Here is a 25,415-nt window from a genome sequence, read left to right as displayed (position 1 = left end):
ATCTTCGTTCAATTGTTAGAAAATATGAAGTAGCTGATGTCGTTTATATTCTAGATACCGCTACTAAAAGGGTAAAAGTAAGAAGCTGTCTCCATCTTGGAAAGGGCCCGGGATTATTACGCAAGTTATCACCCCATACCTTTTTAGAGTTAAAACCCGTAAAAATGAGTCGGTTTTAAATCATGACCGTATTAAGCTTTGTCAAACTGGATTATTAATTTCCGTCGCAGATCGGATTCCGACGCTTCACTCCCGACTGTTACGGGAAATGCAGAAGTTTATTGCATTTGTAGGGAACCGGATAATGGCACACCAATGATTTGCTGCGACCAATTTATCGACTGGTTTCATTATCATTGCGTTAATATAGCCTTAGATTCCGATTGGGAGGATAAAAAATATATATGTCCCAATTGTTCTGAATGATTATTTCGTTCCGGTTCTGATGCGGAGCACAGGGGGTGGGTTTAGGTAATGTTATATTTCGTTCCGGTTCTAATGCGGAGCAAAAGGGGGGGGGGGGGTGATTGGAGTAATATTAGTTACTGTCTTTACCGCTTTTTTACGGTGGAGGCACTGCGTTGTTTTTTTTATTTTTTAGAGTAAATGATGGAGATATTTTCGGTAACACACTGGACCATCCGTCCCACTCGGACTTCCAGAAATTATTTCCCCGGACTAACGGGCAGAGCAGGCCAGGGGACTCGGGGGCTTGTCCGACAGTTGTACCAGGTTCCATTGGGGGATTTGGGGGTTATTGAACCGCAGTCGCCGGTACCAGTGGCTTATATCATCAGACCGACAGGGCCTCAACAATCTTTGTCACAACCTACAATCCGTCAAACACAGGAATTGATGCCACAGGAAATGATGCCAATCCCGACGCCGAGGTCAACGACTTTAAATACAACTAACACAACACAATCCCGAAGTTGGTTGCCGCGGGCACGGTCATTTTTTCCTGAGACGCAGGCTATGCGCCAAACGACAAGGCTGCAAGGACGAAATCAGAATTGCCCAATTATAGTTTGCCCAATTAAGAATCGCAAAATAAAATTTCACGTTTTCGCCTACCATTTGCCACCATACTTTAGCCAGGAGTGGGATTGCACCCCTGATGTTGCGGGGAGGCGATTGAAGCCCTTAAAACCCTATGTCGTATGTTAGGGGAGACGCCCCATAGTATGATGGTCAAAATCAATAGAGAAGCGTGGCTTCCTGATGGCTGTCGTGTAAGAAGATGCCACCTCCCTGCCTTGGTGATAATATGCGAGCAATCGGGCTGGGTGGTACCGAGAAGACATAATTTTACCCTCTTACCTCTTAATTCGCCCGCAGCACTCACCTATTGGAGGTGTTTAGCCCTCATGCTAAATCATTTAACCCCTACGCAACAGGGTGCCTTTACAGCCTAACTGGTGGCGAGGGATATACCCCTTCCCGGGGAGGAAACTGGGGAAAATTGGGACCCAGCGAGCGACTGGGAGAGGGAGATAGAGGTCAGCTTGGCTTTAACGGTTTAAACCGCCATGTCTTTAGTATGGAAGGGTGTGCATGCTTACGGTGTAAAAAATATACCTCTATCTGTATGCACGTGTGAGTGAAAGGTTGTAATTTTGGCGTTTCTGTAAATATGTATATAATATCGCATATTTTTGTCAAAAATTATTGTGTAACATTGGCACAGGTAGTGCCCTTCATTTTTCACAGGGGGACGAGTGTTGTGGTTTTGCCGGTTCCGGTTGACCGCCTGGATAACCGAGACTACCCGCTGGTTATAAGCACGGGTTCGCCGACCAGCGGGTACAGTTGAGCTACAGATGTTTAAAAGGAAAACTTTGATTATTGTTTATGCGGACGCCTTAGAACTCCAAGTGGGACTTGGTACATATATTATATATATATATTCCCTCGGGCACTACACTACCGATGTAGCTAGAGCTAACCCCAAGCACTCAAAATGCATGCGTTACCAAGTTGACGGCTAGTACTTTCCCGCGCTTTCGAATCTACTATGTCAACGATTTAAATAATATATATGTGAGTTTGCCCCATTGCAATATGAACCACAATTATCGTAATAAATATATCAGATACAAAATTTCAATCCCTACTAATTGTAATAATTCAAAAATCAAGAGCACGTTAGGTGAATTCTCCACTCACTATCAGGGGACCGGGAATTTTTAAACTATTAACTCCCACTTACATCCTACCCACAAAAGTTCAAAAGTCGCAGCGCCATTTATTGTAAAATCGAGGTATATTTATTATTTCACAGGTCTGACCCCCCTTTCAGTCTACCCACTGAAACCTGAGATGGCCGGGTAAGGTTAATGGGTTGAGGGGTGCTTTCCGACAGACTGACGGGCAGGTTAATTTTATAATCTATATCAAGCAGCCACTACTCTATAAAGCTACATGCAGCATGCAACACATATATAAGCCTACATATATTTCAGCCGGGTATAAATAAATAAAGCTATCTACTCACTACAGGTAATCCAAGTCACTACTAAGTAATCCGAGTAATCCTCTCGGATATTCACGTTTAAAATCCAAGTAGAAGTAAAGGGGGTAGGGACCAAACGCAGGCCTTTATATAAAAAACTACCACGCACGTGCAGAAAATGAATAAACGTCACAGACGGGCTAGTCCATTCTGGCACAAGGGGAACTAGCTCACGTCTGCAAGATCATTGCTGTGACGTCATTTTATTTTGAACTGGGCTAGTTTCACCCTTCAACGGAAATTATGTCAACAACGAGAGCAGTGGAAATACTGTTTATACTGCAGCCTGATTTCTTAAATCATTCTAGTAAGAAACAAAAGAATATTTTTATAATCACTCTTTACAATACTGTCAACAACAATGACCGACCACATCCCTTACACAAATCCACCATCACCCCAAGCGGCTGTCCAGAAAGTCAGGAACAGGAGAATGAATAGTCAGTCTCCTTTACACCTCCAAAAGGAATATATGTCAACTGAAACAACTACAGGAGAATTACTTAAAAAGACAAAGCAAGTTGACCATTCCTCATTCTTCAGCAAACAATCATCAGCCAAACACAATAACGAAGAGTGTATAGATACCCTCCCCTGTACTCACCCGCCGCCAGAGCCCTTCAATACTGACATGACTCAATCAAAGAAATCAGCCTCAGAATTCGATGAACATATCATCAGCGATTGTCTTGAAAAATCAATATCTGGGCTGTCAGACAAAATTGTACAGGCTTTTACCCTTCCCCAAATTCAAAATATGTTGTCTGCTATTATACAGGACATTCTGTGCCAACAGCTAACAATAATTGTTGATCCCCTGAAAAATGAAATCAACAAACTAAAGGATGATCTTGCAGCCACAACACTTCAGCTTCACTATGAAATAAAAGAAAAATCCAAACCATAAGACAGAATTCCTAAAAAACGTTATAGGCAAAATAGTGTATTCAAGCAAAATAGTGTAATCAGCAAATGGATTGCTCCTCGTGTCCGGGAGAGTAAGCTTACCCTGCCTGGCGCCACACCCGCCATAGCTGCATCCAAAGTATTAGGTTAAATGTCGGTAAAATAGCGTGATTGGCCAATGAACTATCGGTATGCAAAATGCACGCGATGAACTGTGGAAGAAGAAATTGCATAAGGATTGGAGGGATAATAGAAAAACCTGGTGAAAATGTCATTCCAGATATAACATCTGTCAATATTGAAAACTGGAACAGAGTAGGTCCCATGTCATCAATTTTTTCCCGCCAGATTATAGTAAGGCTAAGCTCCTACAAAAACAAAAAAAGAATTATGATGAACAAAAAGGTGGTAAACAAGCTCCAGGAAACATTTACATAAATGAAGACCTAACAAAACACAGAGCATATATGTTTAAAAAAGCCAGGAAATCCTTCAACGATAAACATATTAAGGGATGCTGGACAATTGATGGTAAACATTTCATCTGCCTATTCCCAGCTAATGTAGAAGACCAAGACAAGATATTGCTCCTAAGAAGATTAATAGACTTACCTGGATATGTACCGACAGCATGTGAACTTCGAGAGTATGAACTTGGCATTACCAGCTAATTACTCACCAGTAACCATTGTATCCTTTAATAAAATACGTTATTAATACTATAAATCAAAATAAGACCAAGATGCTAATAACGGTAGCATATAAGCATATCTATATAATCATGAGTAGGTACTGTTAAGGTCTATTATCCAGTATCATAACCTTGTAGCACATAAACAATACCATGAACTCTGGCGCTACAAATCTTGCTGACCCTTCCACAGGTATACCTTTTTTATCTTTTCATAATTTACCGTGAAACAAAGTAGTGCAGCTTTGCGGTTGTGCTAATAATTTTGGATATATATATTTATATGAAGACCAATCTTCAGTTTGTTATTTATATATATATAAGGGATGCATATAAGGTTGGTGGAACGTGTTCGAGTTACTGGATCAACACGTGACCGTCAACGTCCTGGTCCACAACGCGTTACAACCCAGGCTCAAGACCGCTACATCCAGGTCACTCATCTGCGTGACAGATTCCGCCCAGCGACTCGAACAGGTGCAGCAGTCGTCGGAAGACAAGGACCATTAAGTGCCAACACCGTAAGACGTCGTCTAAGAGAAGTAGGACTCCGTGCACGACGACCTTATGTTGGAGCTATCCTCAGGGATCATCACCATCAGCAGCGTTTGATATGGGCTCAAGGACACCAGACATGGAGAAGAGTAGACTGGCAAAGTGTGCTCTTCAGTGATGAGAGTCGCTTTCATCTTTATCACGCTGATGGCCGTCAACGTGTGTGGAGACGTCTTGGGGAACGTCTTGCAGACTGCTCCGTCTTCGAAACGAATCGATGGGTGGGGGAAGTGTAATGGTGTGGGGAGGCTTCATATTTCATCACCGGACGGCCCTACACATTTGCAGGGGTCGCGTTAACGCTGTAGCCTACCGTGATGATGGCCCGTGGAGGACACACGCGCAACTGACCACTGTGTCGTACTTTTGGTTTTGACCCCTCTGATTTTGTACCCTTGATTACAGATTAAACATCCATAAGGGACCAGAACCTCCATACCACTTTTCTCCTTTGACAGTCATTTCTAAGTATTTTTGGCTGTTTATAGGTTTTCAGTGTTTTGTACAGACATGGCTCTGATAGAGTATGACAGTTAACAGTAGATCTTGTATGAGTTAGATATTTGATCAGTAACAGCCTTTCCAATCTATCAGGTTATAATTTTTTTACCAATTTGAAGACCATGCTTATGCAAGGTGTTATATGGTGGCAATTAATTTATGATACTGGTTAATTTCCCTTAAGGGGAGGAAAAACAACTCCCGGATTAATTCGTATAGATGGTATCAAACATACTCTCAGTGCAGGCTTTCAATTATCAAATTGTTTTAGTATCATGTCATTTGCTCATGCATATATATATATATATATATATATATACTGAACGCCATGGAAAACGCATCACTTAGTTTTTCGTATAACAAAATGAACCTGTAAACATATCTTATTTATTTTGCTTCTTATTGTGCAATATTCAAATGGGAACACATCAATAACAACACATTTGTACACTTATGGATGTTTAATCTGTAATCAAGGGTACAAAGTCAGAGGGGTCAAAACCAAAAGTACGACACATATGTCAGTAGCGCGTGTGTCCTCCACGGGCCATCATGACGGTAGGCTACAGCATTCACGCGACCCCTGCAAATGTGTAGGGCGGTCCGGTGATGAAATGTGAAGCCTCCGCACACCATTACACTTGCCCCACCCCATCGATTCGTTTCGAAGACGCAGCAGTCTGCAAGACGTTCCCCAAGACATCTCCACACACGTTGACGACCATCAGCGTGATAAAGATGAAAGCGACTCTCATCACTGAAGAGCACACTTTGCCAGTCTACTCTTCTCCATGTCTGGTGTCCTTGAGCCCATATCAAACGCCGCTGACGGTGATGATCCCTGAGGATAGCTCCAACTTAAGGTCGTCGTGCACGGAGTCCTACTTCTCTTAGACGACGTCTTACGGTGTTGGCACTTACTGGTCCTTGTCTTCCGACGACTGCTGCACCTGTTCGAGTCGCTGGGCGGAATCTGTCACGCAGATGAGTGACCCGGATGTAGCGCTCTTGAGCCTGGGTTGTAACGCATTGTGGACCAGGACGTTGACGGTCACGTTTTGATCCAGTAACTCGAACACGTTCCACCAACCTTACAATAGTGGACTGATGACAATTGAAGTGTCTGGCAATAGCACTTGTAGACATGCCAGCCCTGGACATTCCCATGGCTTCTTTTCGTTGATTTTCAGTAAGTCGCGGCATCTCTAGCTCGATTCCTTCACACGTCCAACAACAAATTACGACAGATTGACGTTTCACAGTTCATGTTCTGCACATTAAGTTGAAAACATGCTTTTAAAGGGCTCACACACAATGCTGCACGTGACTATTGGGTTTTTCATGTGCATCTCGTGCAATTTTTTTTTTTTTGCACACGGGCCGATATTTTTTGCGTTTGGGAGCATTGTGTGAAACAATAGTTCATAGTACTGCATAATATTATACATACAAAACCACCTAGTAATAAAATATTTGGGAAAAAAAAGTGATGCGTTTTCCATGGCGCTCAGTATATTATAGACCGTAATAATATTGCACTGTCCTTTACTTGTAAATATTTTTATTATCTTTTGATGTGCTATATAACATGTTCTGATTATTCTGTATCATATCATCCATTGTATCTGACATATAGACCGAACTTAAAAAACAATTGTAGCATCGACAAAAAACAAATTGTTAATCAACCAAATATTTCACAGTTGACATTAATTCTTTCTGTTGACATCGAAGTAAATCCCGGTCTATCTCTCCTGCCCCTGAATGTAAGAAGCCTTAGAAATAAAGTTGATATCATTACAGCAGAACTCTCAAATAATTTTGATATAATATCGCAAAGTGAGACATGACTTGACGAAACGATAAATACTAATATGCTAACTATCCCGTCATTTCACGACCCCATTAGACAAGACAGGACAGACAGGGGGGTGGGGTTTTAGTATATATTCGACGAAATTTATGTTTTAAACGAAGATTAGATCTAGAAATCGACAGTACAGAGTGCATATGGCTAGAAATCAATTCGAATAATACCAAATTACTTATAGGACATTTTTAAAGACCCCCTAACTCGACCTCTGATATTAATAATAAAATTACTGAATCAATTTCAAGATCAATATATGATCAGTCAAAGTGCAAATGGCACGCTCACGTAGACTCAACTATCAATAAAACAAGCAAATTAATTAACTCCTTAAGGTCACTCAAATATAGGCTTAATCGAAAATCCCTGCACACTCTATACTGCACTTCCTTTATTTTACCCCATTTCGATTACTGTGATGTAATCTGGGATGGGTGCACTGATGAGCATACTAACAAACTAGAAAACTTACAATTAGATGCACTTCGAACTATATCTGGGGGTGTAAGGGTACCAGCCATAAACTCTCATATAACGAAACCGGGTTTATTACGCTACAAGAAAGACGCAAACGACACAAACTGACACTTATTTATAAAATCATTAATGATCTGACACCTGCGTACCCTCATCAACAAAAGAATGGAACAAACTTGATATCAATATAAGAATTTCTCCGTCCCTCACTACTTTCAAACAAAATCTAAAACTAAGCGATCCTATTATTCCAAATTCATTTCTACAGGGCAAAAGAAAGAACCAGATTATACATAGTAGATTGCGGCTTTCTTGTAGCGACCTAAATGGGCATAAATTTTTACGACATATCTCCGAGGATCCATTATGCAGCTGCGGTCATCGCTTTGAAGATTCTGATGTCACCAGACGATTTAATATCTGATTTACTCAGAACAATTTTAATTCAAGTTTTAAAATAGCACTTTCTCTTTTTTCCACTTTTTATAAATAGTGTGTATATAACTTATCTAATTTATATGTTTTTCACCATTATTTAATAGTATGTACATAACAGATCTGTTTGATATATGTTTTATATTATGTGTACGAGGAGAGGGGTGATATAGGCTATACCTGTTCCCTGATCCCTTTTCATAAATTTGAAATAAAATATTGTTCACACAAAAAAAACCCAGCGTTAAGTTGTTCGCATGGGAAGGAAAACTGAGGTCCCGTGTACACATTGGCAGTTGGGTTGGAATATACGAGTACGCCATAGCGCCGTAGTAGTCCGGGAACATTGTATGACATATGCCTGTCTTCATTAGCCCAGTCGATCGAGAAAATTAGGAATTTAAACCCTATTTCATTACATTTTAATAAAACTAATTAATTTGATCAGTGTTTTTAAATTCAAACGCCATACAGTGTGTTATAAGGGAAATTTTGTCCGGACAGCGGCACTACGAAATACTCTTGAAATGAAATGAAATGAAATGGGGTTTAACGTCCTACTGTTCTGCTCCTAAACTGGGCTAATGAAGACGGGCATACGCCATACAGTGTGCTATGAGGGAAATTTTGCCCGGACAGCTGCACTACGAATTCCAACAGTCAAGGAATTTTGTACGCATGCCAATGTGTACACGGGACCTCGATCTTTCGTCCCATCCGAACGACTAGACAACTGCCCTTATCAGGCCCTCGCTCCTGCATCACTGACAAGGGGGAACCACGCAGGGATCGAACACCCGACCTCCCGGCTAGCGAGCCAGCGTCTTACCCACTTAGCCACCGTGCTACCGTAAAATGTCTGTTGCTAGGTTAATTTAACTACTGAGTCTTTGATAATTGACACCGGTTCGGATTGTACTATAATATCACCTGAGGTTTATGATAAAATAAAACATAAGCCACACAACATTAGGGATATTACAATACATACTGCAGCCGAAAATATAGCATTTCCTAGTTTCCTAATTGACTCTCTGAATAGGGTCGTTTACGTTCGCGGATAATGTATATGTAGCTTCCATAGCTGATACAGCTTTACTTGGTTTAAATTGTCTTAGAAAATGGACAGATATCATTAACTTATTATATAAGTGTTTAATATTAGGCGATGAGACTATTCCCATGGTAACTGGGGGTGCCTTCCTGGGTCAAACATTATTGGTAATTGATCATGGAAGGAGAAAGAGACTCGAGATATATATTGTGTTACCTTGGGGTCGAGGATTTGGTGTTCAGTGTATTGATCTGACTTCCCAGGAGGTGGAATTTATAGATGAAATATATATGTCCAGATTGTCATCCCTGTTTTGGTATTGGTATTTTGATCCGTGGGAATACTGAGCTTTAATTTAAAAGACATCTAGTTTTTATCTCAATTTTTTTTCTATATCCCCTCGTGTTGGCCGAAAAAAGTTAATCGTGATTTACCGGCATGGTTTCCCCTTGTCAGTGGTGCAGGATGGAGGGCCTGACAAGGACAGATGTTTAGGCGTTCGGATTTTATGAAAAAACAAGGTCCCCTTGACACATTGACGTGCACGTTAAAGATCCCTTGGCAGTTGGAATTCGATATAAGAGTAGGCAATAGCGCCGCTGACCGGGAAAAATTTCCATTATAGCACACTGTATGGTGTAAGCCCGTCTTCATTAGCCCAGCAGAACGTTAAACCCCATTTCATTTCACTTAATTTCATTATCCCCTGAGTGCATATAGGCCATGTGGGGGGAGAGGGTTATTTTTGGTTTACTTTTTTTCCCGAGGGAGGGTCCCTTTTATAAAATTGGACTGTGTGTTGTAAATGTGTCCCAGTCTCCCTCGTGCTGGGTCGGTTATGACCTTAGTTTGCACATGCACAAATCTTTCTCCCCCCCCCCTCTTGTTTCTTTCTGCCCCACCCCTCTTGTATCGTTCTGCACTCACCCCTCTTGTATCTTTCTGCACTCACCCCTCGTGTATCTTTCTGCCCTCATCACTCTTGTATCGTTCTGCTCTCACCTCTTGTATCGTTCTGCCCTCACCCTCTTGTATCTTTCTGCTCTCACCGCTCTTGTATCTTTCTGCCTTAGATAGTGTTTGGATAGCTTATAACCTGTGACTACATTGCTGTTTATGGTTGACTGACGTGTAGGCTTCGACATTGCAAACCCGACTTATTGATGTTGTTATCTTACCAGGAAAATATAGGCTTCTGGTATTCAATATTTAAGATACAATCAGAGAGAGAGAGAGAGAGATGGGGTTTAACGTCCACTCGACACAAACTAGGTCATTTCGGGACTAATATATGGTTTAATTTTATTTCAATAATTCGCTTGCGCGTAGGGGTCTTTAACAGTGGGAGGAACTCAGAGGACCCGGAGAAAACCCACGAGGTTGGACAGGCGAACCTACTCCTTGTCACGTACAACCGGGGATTCGAAAAAGATACAATGGAAATTACAAATCCCACAATGGAAGACTACCGGAGTAGACTGGAATAACCAGACGCCAAAGACTACCATTCAATTGTCACTCTTTGCGTATTTTGCCGAATAGTCCGGTGGCTGAAGAGGGGGAATCGCCACTCGAGCTGTGAATTTATGAGACCAAGTTTTTCTAGACCATTTTTTTGCGTAGATTCCGAATCTGGGTGGTGATCAGGCGTTTGAGGGGGCGTTTTCGAGATATAGGGGGTCAAATGTCTACAATGGGGTGGGGGTGGGGTGTTATGTCATTATGTTGACATAATATATTAATAAAACATAATAAATTTCTAGGACTGCCCATCTATAAATAAGTGTTTATGATGCCCCTGGACAACTGTTTTGATTTATGGGGAGGAGGGGTGGGGGTGGGGATAAAATTGGCGGGGAAATGAGTTCACGTTGATTTAAATGATGATTTTCTAAGAGCTTGATAAAACATCTCTAATATGTGGCAACATGTAGTTTTGTGGACAGAAATCATTTCGTTCATAATTGAGCTTAAAGTGGTATTTCGTTAGCGTTTTCATTCAAAATATTAAATTATAATGGTACTTTTCAAGAGATCTGGAAATTTAAATCAAAAACACATTAACTTAGAGATATGTTTAGTTATTAGTTTATTCTTTGTCTTCATCAGAAGATTCAAAATCAAAAGTTTATGTGAGCGAGATAAATATTTTCTTGGTTGCTGGCCAACAGCTCGCATTTCCTTTGGATATGCTTAAGAAACCAATTCACATTGTACATCTTCATTCCAGCCATGCAGCAAAAGACCACTACGTATACGGCAAGGTGGTAATAAAGAAAGGTCTGTTATTTGTTCACCCAGAAAATCTTTTTTCTAGCGTCATCTAGTGATGTAAGTCGTCTTTCGCGATATTTTCTACCTTTGCCCGTCTCATTATCGATCAAAATTTGTATATTTGGATCATCGTTTGCGAAGAGAATGATTGGGGTGTCTATTTCGCCCGAGCAAGAACGCAAAATACAAGTTGTTTCAGCACCTCCATTAATTTGCAATGCGAAGAGGAGTAGGTAAGATATTTTGGTGTCCTCGTGGTTGGTTGTCAGTTCTAGGATATCCTCGACACTTTCAATACTAATCTTGATATTTTTTGATCCAATCAAGATTAGTATTGAAAGTGTCGAGCATATCTCGGCCTACATGCTTTCAGTGGTAATGACTGTCTTTCTTTTTCAAGACAATCCCAACTTTCTAACAATTTTTAAAGAGCTGGGATAGACAAATGATGCTTCTGGTGACGTCATTGCTGGTTTAGAAAAATTGTTTGTACATGTACCTTGTACGGTGAAAACCGACTTATATCAGTAGATGACACTAGAAGAAGGATCTTCTGGAGAAATTTTAATTGTGATGAAAAATAACAAAACTTTCTTTCTTTCTTACCATTTTGCCCGAGTTTTTTTTGGCTGCACATTAAACGCAATAATTATGTTGCAGCAATATGGAGACAGGTTGCAAAATTGATGATCGAACAAGATCTGCGATACAAGGCTGGAATAAAGATTTACAATGTGAATGGGTATCTGAAGCATATCAAAAGGATATACGCATATCAAGAAGATATCTATCCCACTCATATTATTAGAATAAACTAATATCTAAACATGTGGTTTTTTTTATGTACATTTCCATATCTCTCGACAAGTACTATTATAATTTTATATTTTGAATGACGATATTGGAACTGAACGAAAACTCGAGAAAACACTCTTCAGGTTAATTTTGAACCAGGTGGTGTCTGTCCCCCAAAATACATTTACCCTCCCCCATACAATGGCAATCGTATACACATATTTAGAGATGTGCAGTGGAATTAAAAAGTAATGTTTTTACCAAGCTCTAAGAAAATCATCAACGTGAACTCACTTCCTGGCATTTCCCCCCCCCCCCCATCCATTCGTAACTATCAGACCGAAACTGCCCGACAAGATGACCTCTTGTTCTCTGTCCATCTCTTGCAAAATGTGGGGTATCTTGCATGACAACCGCTTGTTGAAATTGCTTTTTCATACCCCCTGCTCCATTTCGTAAACGTGAAGGATGACCATCTTCCTGACCCGTAGGGCAATTTTCAGATCATCCAGGGTACCAACGAAGGGGATATTCTTCAAGTATGGGTCATGTTCCACTAAGAAAACTCTTTAATTGGTTTAATATTGTTTTCAGAGACGAAGGCATGTAACGGAACTAATTCCATTGGATTGTCGAGCTCCTTTAGAATGTCTAATATTCGGCAACGAACAAATGCTTTAATAGTGGATGAAAACCCTTACCGATTTCTCAATTCGGGTAGGAAATTAACCGTAAAATATGTTAATTAGTCAGTAAAGGTACATTATTAGGGGCACATAGGTTGTAAATCTCTCTGAAATAAGTTAGTTTTATAGGTTTGCGAAAGTTGCTCACAATCCAGTTACCGGTAGATTTGGTTCAATTTCTTTAAAAACTGTGTGTGCAAATTATATGCACCAGGCAACTTCAGCTCTAGAATAATGCCTGTAGAATTAACAATAATAAACAATACATCTTTAGCCTTTTGTGGAGTAAAGTTGCAAGGAATAAAATGACATTGTTTAACCAAGTTACTGCAAGTTACTGGGACTCGTTCTAATATACATACCCGTATGAAATTTGTGCATTATTTAAATTAGTGATCGAAAACTCTATTGAATTTCAGCAATTTTCGTCAATTGCGTCTAGAGTTATGGCCCTTGTTTCACTTTGTTGAACTTGTGAATGCTCTAACGACAGAAGTTATCATCCGATTATACCAGGTATGCATCATCTGAGTTAGTGAAACAAAGAAGTCTATTGAAAATTAGCAATTTTTGTCATTTGCTTTTATAGTTATGGCCCTTGTTTCACTTTGTTGTACAATATGAATGCTCGAACAACAAGTCATCATCTGATCAGTACGATATTTATATGCATTATTTAAAGTAGTAAATATTCTAATCTGATCCGTACGAAATTGTATTGTAAATTCCCCTCATTACATACAAAATATTAAATATGCGACAACCATTGTTGACCGTGCCGGCGATTTAGCTGCTGTGGACGTATGTTTCATTTCCTGGCAACCTATCTTTTCGTCCTTGAAGTCAGTGTACACAGAATTACATCTGTGTCTTTGAGAAAATATACAGCCACTCTTACCCAGGTATGGTTGATGTTCAGCAGGAAACAAAATATTTTACTCTTCGTGTGTAAAATGAATTTACTTTTTTGTAAAGTCCATTTTATCCCTTTATAAAATGTTATTTATTTGGTTTAACATGGTCTTCATCGTCAGTAAAAAAAACATGCTTCCTGCCCTTTGATTGGTCCTGTAGGTAATGACAAATTGAGAATCCGATTGCACGCGCCAATAGCAACCAATCATAGCACAGCATGTGGTGCATGTCTTCATTAGCCTGGTAGGTTAATAAAAGTAGGACGTTAAACCCCATTTTACTAAAAATTCCGAAATTCACAAATAATTCTTAAAGATACATTATTTAAGAGTTAGATAAAGAGATAGGTATTCTTACTATATATACATGTAGTTCAAATATAGATAATGAAAAATGAATATATTGAAAATTTCAAATTATAATTTCAAATTATAATATCCATTCAATATCGGTGTCATCCAATAATCCAGAGAGTTGATTATGGGAGAGAAAGAGAAATGGGGTTTAACGTTCACTTGACTCAGACTAGGTCATTTCGGGACTAATATGTAGTTCAATTGTATTTCAATAATACGCTTGCGCGTAGGGGTCTTTAGCGGTGGGTACAACCGGGGATTCGAAACCACGTCAGTTGACTTAATGACAGGCCTTATGATACAGCGCGCGAACATGCTAACCATTCGGCCATCCCACCCCCACCCCCCACCCCAAGTTGATTTAATTATAGACTTGTCATGTGAATAAATGTCTAACTAAGACTGCACTAAGCGGATTTAACTCTTTAAATAGTTTAATACAGCATTGTGATTAACAAATGTTTTCAAGGATTCTTCTCACATAAATCTGTTTTTTTACAGATGTTAGGCTTTGATAAATACCAGATGGAATGGATATATAACCATCTGGGGCATACAAAGTCTGTCCATAAGGAACACTACGGACAGATGGGTGGTGTGATTGAACTAATCCAAATCAGCAAACTATTGAAGATATCGATATTGAAGGTAAATCTCTAGAATTAAGGGAGTTGTTACGAATAAAATTATTACAAACTCCGAAACTTTGTTGCGGATATGTATTAAAATATCAAAAACGGAAATATAGATAAATCTGTTCAATTCAATTCAATTATTTTATTTCTTTAAGTCTACTGACTCATCAGATAACATATATACACAATAATTATAGTTACATATATACATGACAGGTAAATACAAACAGACAAAGGTATAGGGGCAGGGTGTAGATAAATTGTGTTAAATTGCTAGCCTAAATAAGATACAAAAATTGTAACATGACGGACAGAATCAGTAATTATTATAAACTTCATAAAATCATCCGTTAATTTATTTTTTCTTTCCAATCTTCTGAAATAAGCTAGATTACTACTAGACATGACATGCACCAGTGGAATTGTGTCTGACATTGTCTGTGACAGGGAGCCACTGTGGCTCAGTAAGTAAGACACTGGCTTGTTAACCATTACCCCAGTTGTTAAATCCTTACCATTGTCAAAATATCCATCAAATACTATCTTATTTATGATGGGTTTGGTAGACCAAATAAGGTAATGTTCTAACATATCCACTTTAGATCAGCAGGTGAGCCACGGTGGCTAAGTGGGGAAGACGCTAGCTTGCTAGCCTGGAGGTCGCGTGTTTGATCCCTGCATTGGACGAGAACATTTATAGGGATTTTCCGACGTAGTTTACCCTTGTCAGTGTTGCTGGACGAAGGACTTGACAACGACAGCTGTCTAGTCGTCCGGATTAGACGAAAAACCAAGGTCTCGTGTATACATTGTCGTGCACGTAAAAGATCCCTTGGCAGTTGGAATTTGATATAAGAATAGGCCATAGTGCCGCTGCTCATGCAAAATTTCCCTCATAGCCCACTGTATGACATATGCCGGTCTTCATTTCATTGGCACTGAGTCAGTGGTGTAGTTTCGATCCCACACAAAGTAGGATCGTCTGTCCAACCTCCCACTGCAAAAGACCCATACATGTCGTGTAACCATATGTTAGTCCCAAAATGACATAATTTCTCTCTCATTTGCAATTGATGAGAAAACATACTTCTGTTCAACTTCAATTCTTTATGAATTATTAATCAACACACAATTTTAGTGCATTCAACAATATCTATTTTTTGGTGTAACTATATTATTATCTTTATGTTAGGTCTGTACTAGAAGAAATCCTTATTCCAGACGACAACCATGAACGCAAGGAAAAGAAGAGGACAAGGAGAAGGACAAGGATATTCAGTCATCACAAATTATTTAAAAACCAGAAGGTGTGACTATGGGGTGCTCGCTTCACTTTCTCAACAGTTAATGAGAAATCCAGATAGATATACCATATGTAGAAATTCCTATAAAACAATTATGGTAAACAGTTCGGAAAAGTTGAAAGTTGCTGTAAAGTCATTTTGTGATCAAAGGGGAAATAACCAGAACATGTGATAATATGTTGTTAAGTTAAATATACATTATACATGCGTTAAATCTGTCTATTGCAGGTCTTTCTTTAGGCCTGATTTAGGCCTGATATGTTATCTAACTTATTAATTAGACATTAATTAAATTATCCAGGCCATAATCAACTCTCGATGCCATCGCTAGCCTGCGATATTTACTGGATTAGGATCCAATTTGGTGCTCGACTTTCATTCATTTTGTTAAGATTTTGTCTGTAAATAATCTGCAGGTTACAATTATTAAACATATATTATGCAAGAGCTAAATCTGCCTATTTCAGGTCTTTCTTTAGGCCTGATATGTTATATAAATTATAAATTAGACATTTATTAACTTACCAAGACCATGTATTGATGCCATAAGATGGCTGCGATATAAGTAAATTTAAACACGTTTTGTGGTCAATGCGGTTATTGCAAAAATGGATAATCAAGACTTTACTTATTATCATATGAACGGTAGTAATGACAAACGAGGCTAGCCTATAATTGTGTAGTTGATATTGAGAGTCAGAGTAAAGTAATTTGACTGAAATTTTCAGCATATTCTCTTTTCATTTTCTATTTTTAAACTATTATAACAAACTGTCAGCTCCAATTGGCTCAATGACAGAACCTATTATCTAAAACACACGCATCAAAATATACAATCCCTTGGCCTCCCACTCACCCTGAATAGGTTAACATATCTAGACGTTTACCAATCATTTTACCAGACATAAAATGCTGAGAATAAACTTTTTGTCAGGAGAATTACTTGTTTGTTCAGCGTTCCCAGTCTGTTTGGTGTTACTAATCTGTCCAGTGTTACCAGTCTGTTCTGTTTAAAACTATTCCATTCTTCATGTCTGCGTTTTTCTACCAATGTGTGTCCAGAGTCCAGACGTTATATTGTAAACTGATAACGTCTTCTGATTGGCTGTTCTTCTATTCTTATATCCTTTCACACAACAGCTGATTTTCGTTGTTTTATTACCTGTTAGAGAGAGAAATGTGGTTTAACATCCATTTAACATAAACTAGGAGAATTTGGGATTAACATGCTTCAATTCTATTTCACAAGACCCGGAGAAAACCCACAATCTTAGATGCACGTTACTAGTACTTGACATATACAAGCTGGGAATTGAAAGCATGTTGGCCACTTGACTAAAAGATAGGTTGCCAGGCAACGAAACATACGCCCACAGCAGCTAAATCGTCCGGGCAGCCAACAAGAGTTGTCACATATTTTTACTTTTTCGGTAATGAAACATTTATAATACATTAAAATCTGATCATTAAGTAATTCTCAGAAAACCATTAGAATTTGTTTGGTTTTTATAAAGTTCTGCCCCATGCTAACGTTTAGTATATGAAACTTTTAACATCATGGATTTAGCTGTTCAAGTCATAAAATTAATTGAAAATCAATATACTTGTTCATCTCAAGACCTTAAACTGTGTATCAATCTAAAGTCAATCGGATATTAACTTTAGCCTCTAGAGCGTCGACTAAGTAAGCAAAAGAAAGTTTACCATGACGTCATGACGTTACTGTGACGTTACTGGTCCATTTATGCATGTTAACAGCCAATACGAATGCTGATACAGAGAAGAATGTATGCCCATTATGTTGGGTTGATCAAGAAGAACAATGTGCTCAAGAGTCTGTCGGTGCATCGGTTCAGTGAGCCGGATTATTAATGGGGATTTCCAATGGTTAGTGATACAGGACAGCATCTACCCGTTCGGAGGTTCCATGTACTCCTTTGAGTGCACGTAAAAGAAACCTTGACAGTCGACAAATAGTATGCCAATGCGCCGCTGTCTCGGTAAAATGTCCCTTATAGTACATCGAATGGTGTAGTATCAACATATAGTTTTCTCCCTTTTTACAATAAAAGGACAGAGAACACCATTCATTGTCGTCTTATTATCTAGTGCTAACAATTTCGTGGGGCTCTAAGCTTTCTACTCCAGATCACTGAGTAGAATTGAGACCGTGACGCAATTCAACACAACTGCCATGGTTGGTTGGTATATTTTTGTTTTGAAGCCGACGCATTTGTTGTAGCCCACAATCCCTTTGTTCACTCGATTGTCGCTGTTTGGGGGAATGAGAGAGACTTCAATTCCGGAACACTCAATCGAGTATCTCCTTTATGCGTGGCCATCTGTAAGGTGGCCATATTGAGGGAATTCAAATCCGGAATGTTTAATCGAGTATTTCGCTGATGTGGCTGAGCATCTCTTAGCTAGATCGTTGTATACATGTAGGGGGTTAGATGACCGAATAGTTGGCACGTGTGCGCTGTATCAAAAGGTCTGTCATTGAGTCATTAACTGGCGTGATTTTGATTCTCCGGTTGTACGTGACAAGGAGTGGGGTCGCCTGTCCAACCTCGTGATGTTTCTCCGGTTCCACTGCTAAAGACACCTATGCGCAAGCGAATTATTGAAATTAAATTAAACCATATGTTAGTCCCGAAATGACCAGTTTTTCTCTCTCTCTCTCTCTCTCTCTCTCTCTCTCTCTCTCTCTCTCTGTGTACACATGTAAATCTGTGATATAATAATATTGATGTACAGGTGTAAATATGTGATATAATAATATTGAAGGTTTACCTATTCATTGACTAGAGCATGATAACCCGACATCTCTTCTATAGCTTCATCACGATCGTTGTTATCCCTTTCTAAATAACTAAATAATATATTACAAAATAATGAAATGCAGGATTACAAGTTTTCTCCATTTTATATTCATTAACTATGTGTTGGAATTATCGCGTCAAATGGCTCGGTTATCCTCATACTGATAATTCATGGGTGCATTTAATGATTTAAATAAGGCGTGCCAAATTTTAGTAAAAGACACCCATTTGTCATGTTATTTGACATGGGGAATGTTAAACCTTCCATTATGTCTTTATATAGTGTAGTCTATGTATATATAAAATGTATATAAAATTACGTTGAAAAAAGAAATGGCTAACGTTTTCATTTCTCTTGAACCGCTTCAGATATCCTAATTTTATATAAATATTCAAATCAGTTGAATATAATATTAAGTATGTCTTCTAGATCTCAGATTATTCGCCTCATTAGACCATTTATAATATACACAAACATGCGTTCTTCTTTTAAAATACAGGAGTGAAGTTGTAAAACATTAACGTGGTAGAAAGGGCTAGCTAGATCTATTTGACAAAATCAAACTCATATTTTTCCAAGGTCAAAAGGTGTAATCAGGGTTAGGACACGTGATTGTTGCCAAGAAATGTGGGTTAGGGTTAGTGTAAGGCGTAGGGCTAGGTCTTTGGTTAGGGTTAGCGCTAGCCCTGTTTACATCTCGTGTCCTTGAGGTAGTGTGTGTATCCTTGCCAAATAGATCTAACGTGGTAGAACGTGGGAACTGTTTTAAAATCCAAATGGTATCAGTACAATATTTATTGATTTATTCCACTTTAAACAGTGAACTCATATTGAAATCTCTAATTTCTGGGCCACTTGATATATATTGAATTGAAATCTCTAATTTCTGGGTCACCCGGTAAATATTGAATTGAAATTTGTAATATCTGGGGTACCCGATATATATTGAATTGAATTATCTAATTGCTGTTAGAGAAAACGTTATAAGGGGTTATAATATTACACTTGTTATTTATACCGGCTATCTATCTTACTCTCTCTTCTCATCTTTCAGACTGTAAGCGAATTATTGAAATAAAATATTAGGAACTGGTCGAGCTTGAATCCCTTATCAGTAAACAGGAACCTAGTGACAACAAAATTATCGAAAAACTTTATGATCAATATACCGAGGTTAAACAATCATTAGACAACATTTACATTGAAGAGACACAAGGAGCAATCATTAGGTCCAAACAAAACTGGTATGAAAACGGTGAAAAAAACCACAAAATTATTTTTAAACTTAGAAAAAGAAAGAAAGTGTGCTACTACAATAAAAAAAGCTTAAAAATCAGACGATTTCATTATATTTGACCCCATTGAAATATCGGGTGAAATATTTTTATTTTATAAAAACTTATATGCGTTGAGAGATTGGTGTTTTACAAAGGAAAATACTTTTATAACAAATTTTAGACCTGTAGAAAGGCTGAATGAATATCAGAAGGATTTATTTGAATTCAAAATTCTTCGAATTTCAAAAGGCCTTAAACTCGTTTAAAGTAAATAAATCTCCAGGAAATGATGGTATCACAATTGAATTTTATCGACATTTTTGGCCTGATATTTATGTATTATTATTAGACTCATATAACTGTAGCTTTGAAGAAGAATCTTTATCCGTAACACAACGTTAATCAGTTATTAAACTCATTCCTAAAGGCAATAACGATAGAACATGCTTAATTAACTGGAGACCTATTACGCTTGTTAATGTCGATGTGAAGTTGATGAGCAAAGTTTTGTCTAACAGATTAAAACAATTTTTAAACCAATTAATACACCCTAACCAATCCGCGTTTATACCAGGTCGCCACATTCATGAAAATACCCGCATTATTTCCGACTGCTTTGATCTTGCAAAACAAAAAAGAATAATTGGCTCTCTTTTGGCTATAGATTTCCAAAAAGTCTTCGATAGCATAAACCATGATTTCTTAATACAAGCTTTATCGTCGTACGGTTTCGGACGTAACTTTATTAGATGGCCCTTTAGAAGAATATCACCTGTTGTGTAAAAAGGCGTGTTCGACAAGGCGATCCAATGTCATCCAATCTTTTTAATTTGATCATAGAACTGTTATTAGACGCTATTAGAGACGATGTAAATATAAATGGAATAAAATTTGGTTGTAAATCCATAAAAGTTGTAGCTTTTGCAGACGATATAATGACATTATTAAAAGATTTTAGCTCTGCACGACATTTGTTTGAGATATTGAGACTGTTAATCCAGTATCCGATTCTACAATTCAAAAACTTAATTCAATATTTTACAAATTTATATGGAACGGACCTGATAGAATAAAGCGAGATATTCTTATACAGAACAATAAAAATTGCGGATTAAAAGTGATTGACTTAAAAGAATTCCTGATGTAATAGCATTTTTTGGATTAAAAAAATATACCAGTCACCCGTCCAAACATGGCTCATACCATAAGAATTAATTATGGCTGAATATGGTGGAAATTTATTACTTGCTTGCAACTTTCCAGAAAAGCAAAATTTAAACATTTCTTTTTATAAAAACCTCTTGCAACTGGTATAAAATTTACACAACGCATATAAAGAACATTGCGCAAGCTGAAAATCAAATTATTTGGAATAATACAAATATAAAGATTAATAATAAAATTATAATATTATTTTTAAAAGTTCTTTTTAACAATAATATTCGGTACGTTAGTGAATATTTTGATAAAATAAATAATATCGATAATCAATATTTAGAAAAACATCGATTTATCTTAAATGGGTTAGAAAAATGTATCTTGAGGTATGTACAGGAACCGAACGAAGTTCAAAGTGCGATAAATACAAATTTAAATTTTAATATAATTCCTTTGGAAGATATAAATACTAATTTTTACATATAAAACCGAATTTCACAACGTAGATTCAAAAGATATTTATGATAGCCGGATAAAAGCAAAGTTCAGCAGGCCAAAAGCCATTGAAGAACACAATCTAGATACAGAGTTAAGCGATCTTGACGTAGAAAATATACTGAGCGCCATGGAAAACGCATCACTTTTTTTCCCAAATATTTTATTACTAGGTGGTTTTGTATGAATAATATTATGCAATACTATGAACTATTGTTTCACACAATGCTCCCAAACGCAAAAAATATCGGCCCGTGTGTGCAAAAAAAATTGCACGAGATGCACATGAAAAACCCAATATTCACGTGCAGCATTGTGTGTGAGCCCTTTAAAGGCATGTTTTCAACTTAATGTGCAGTACATGAACTGTGAAACGTCAATCTGTCGTAATTTGTTGTTGGACGTGTGAAGGAATCGAGCTAGAGATGCCGAGACTTACTGAAAATCAACGGAATGAATGCCAGACACTTCAATTGTCATCAGTCCACTATTGTAAGGTTGGTGGAACGTGTTCGAGTTACTGGATCAACACGTGACCGTCAGCGTCCTGATCCACAACGCGTTACAACCCAGGCTCAAGACCGCTACATCCGTGTCACTCATCTGCGTGATAGATTCCGCACAGCGACTAGAACAGGTGCAGCAGTCGTCGGAAGACTAGGACCAGTAAGTGCCAACACCGTAAGACGTCGTCTAAGAGAAGTAGGACTCCGTGCACGATGACCTTATGTTGGAGCTATCCTCAGGGATCATCACCGTCAGCGGCGTTTGATATGGGGTCAAGGACACCAGACATGGAGAAGAGTAGACTGGCAAAGTGTGCTCTTCAGTGATGAGAGTCGCTTTCATCTTTATCACGCTGATGGCCGTCAACGTGTGTGTAGACGTCTTGGGGAACGTCTTGCAGACTGCTAAGTCTCCGAAACGAATCGATGGGGTGGGGGAAGTGTAATGGTGTGGGGAGGCTTCACATTTCATTACCGGACCGCCCTACACATTTGCAGGGGTCGCGTTAATGCTGTAGCCTACCGTGATGATGTCTTGCAACCAATTGTTGTTCCGATGTTTCGAGCGCACCCATAACTTCAGCACTTCCAACAGGATAATGCACGTCCGTATACCGCCCGTTTTAGTATGGACTACCTGGCTGCTAACAACATCAATTTCTTGGACTGGCCAGTCATGTCTCCGGACATGGCACCGATAGAACATGTCTGGGATGAGATTGGACGCCGTCTGTATCGGAGACCACAGATGCACACCATTGCTGCTTTAGAAGCTGCTCTTGTCCAAGAATGGAACAATTTGCCCCAGGCCTTCTTTCAAACATTGGTTAATTCCATGCGACGTCGCTGCAAAGCGTGCGTAAGAGCCCGTGGAGGACACAGGCGCTACTGACATCTGTGTCGTACTTTTGGTTTTGACCCCTCTGACTTTGTACCGTTGATTACAGATTAAACATCCATAAGTGTACAAATGTGTTGTTATTGATGTGTTCCCATTTGAATATTGTTCACAATAAGAAGCAAAATAAATAAGATATGTTTACAGGATCATTTTGTTATACGAAAAACTAAGTGATGCGTTTTCCATGGCGCTCAGTATATAAACATTTATTACAATATGTACATATCTTGCAAACATGAAACAATATGACTGTTGGCATGTTTGCAAACATCAGGATATCGGAGCGGATTATGTTTCAGAATTATATATAGTAAGATATGTTTACAGGATCATTTTGTGATACAAAAAACTAAGTGATGCGTTTTCCATGGCGCTCAGTACATTTAAAAAAAATAAACACTGTATGTCTTAGTACAAAACTGAGGAGCTTTGAATACAAATATCTCCATAGGATTATATTCACAAATGATAAATTATGCAAAATTAGAAAAATAGATAACACACTCTGCACTTTCTGCGAATCTAATATTGAAAATGTAGAACATCTCTTTGTTTTATGCCCATTTTCACAAATAATATGGAATCATTTTCATACTATCTTAGATCGCAGCAATATAAAGATAAATATAAAAACATATCAAACACCCAGATTATATAAATAATACTGAATGGATCTTCATTAATCATGTAATTATTTTAACTAAGTTCTATATATAGGCTATATCGGGCTAAACTACGAAACGAAATACTTAATATTAATAGTATAAAAGCTTTTTAGTAGAACATGCTAAATTGGAAATTGAGATATCTCCGGAATTATACATAAATAAATGGAAATATCTGTTTAAGACATCCTCCATACCGATTCCCCATTCATAGATTTATGTACTTAGATCTGTGTATAGTATGATATAAATGTACGTAACATATGCTTGTAAATATTGACGTAAATAAATATGGTTCAATTTTATTTCAATAATTTGCCCGTGCGTAGGGGTCTTTAGCAGTAGGAGGAAACCGGAGGACTCGGAGAAAACCCACGAGGTTGGACAGGCGACCGGGGAATCGAACCACACCAGTTCAGTCATTGACAGACCTTATGATAAAACGCGGTCGCGCTAACCATTCGTCCATCCAACCCCCCAAGAATGAATGGAGTTTAACGTTCGACTTGTCGGCACCGACTTAAAGGGTTCGTGTTAATTTTGAATTTCCTGACTAATTGCTTCCCCAGATTTAACGATTTATGACTTTCAGCCACTCACCACCAAACCCCCGTTTTGAATCTTATGTTTTTCCTTTGATCTTGGATCGACGAAGAACGTTTGAATTGATAATTGCTGCCAGGATTTTGGTTAATATTCATGAATTTGAGTTGGACTGATCCGGAAGTAAACAAACGTGAATTAGGAATATTGCGTACTAAAATGACGTCACAGTCTATAGATTTCTTTGAACGGGGCTAGATCAGATCGAAAAGGTCAAACCCTTCAATGGTGAGAGAGTAAAATCGTCTCTCAATAACTCGCTTGCGAGTACCCGTGTGGGGGGGGGGGCAATTGGAGGACCCGGGATAACCCATGAGATTGGACAGGCGAACCTTCTAGGGTTAGGGTTAGGGTTGCCTAGCGAACCTTCTCTTTTTCACGTAGAAGCGGCGAATCGAAACCACGCCACTCAATGGCATCAATACGTTTCGAGTTGTCTCCCTTGACCAACACGGGTCCTCCGTTAAATATTACAACTTCGATGCCACCAGTACAAAATATGTACCAGGGGAGCACCAGGGTCTTGGTAGCACTTTTAACCAGTCTAACAGAAGTATGAATTGTATTAGATTGTGTGTTATTTTTTATTTTTAAAAAGGGTCTTGGGCGGACAATTTTAAGTTATATGCAAATATTTTGGATGATGGACAATCTTTTTCTTTTAATTTATTTTATTTATTACAGTGTAAATATAAAACAATATATTGAATGATAAATTCAACGATTAAAAGGTATAGAAATATTATAAATAATAAGTACTATAAAAGTATAATTATATTATCCTAGTAATTAAATTTCACAAGGATATTATCATCAACAATTTCTATATATGGATTTAATTGATATAAAAGTTGAAACTTGTGTAATAATCCATCATGTTTCATATAATTATAAACATTATTCATATGATCTGTTAAAACTGATTTAAATACGGCACGTATTTCTAACTTGTGATTTTGCTTTAAGAAATACAACCTTCTCTTTAGAACAGCCAATCTAGCAGCCGAGAATAAAAAATACT

The 25,415-nt window shown here is 38.2% G+C and overlaps 1 protein-coding gene across 1 annotated transcript in view; it reads left to right on the top strand.

The window, feature by feature from the left end:
• Positions 1-25,083, top strand: part of LOC130014232 (uncharacterized) — a gene marked incomplete at its 5' end in the record, with an annotated part of 31,083 nt that extends 6,000 nt beyond the window's left edge. Inside the window, one exon of the mRNA XM_056103126.1 lies at positions 25,079-25,083. Within this exon, the coding sequence (XP_055959101.1) occupies positions 25,079-25,083 (5 nt within the window). The remainder of the gene's footprint in view (positions 1-25,078) is intronic.
• Between the last annotated feature and the right edge of the window lie 332 nt (positions 25,084-25,415).

The sequence above is a fragment of the Patella vulgata genome, chromosome 9, assembly GCF_932274485.2.
Source record: "Patella vulgata chromosome 9, xgPatVulg1.2, whole genome shotgun sequence".
Classification (NCBI taxonomy): domain Eukaryota; kingdom Metazoa; phylum Mollusca; class Gastropoda; family Patellidae; genus Patella; species Patella vulgata.
Note: the sequence above shows the minus strand (reverse complement) of the source record. Positions and strands in the feature narration are given on the sequence as shown.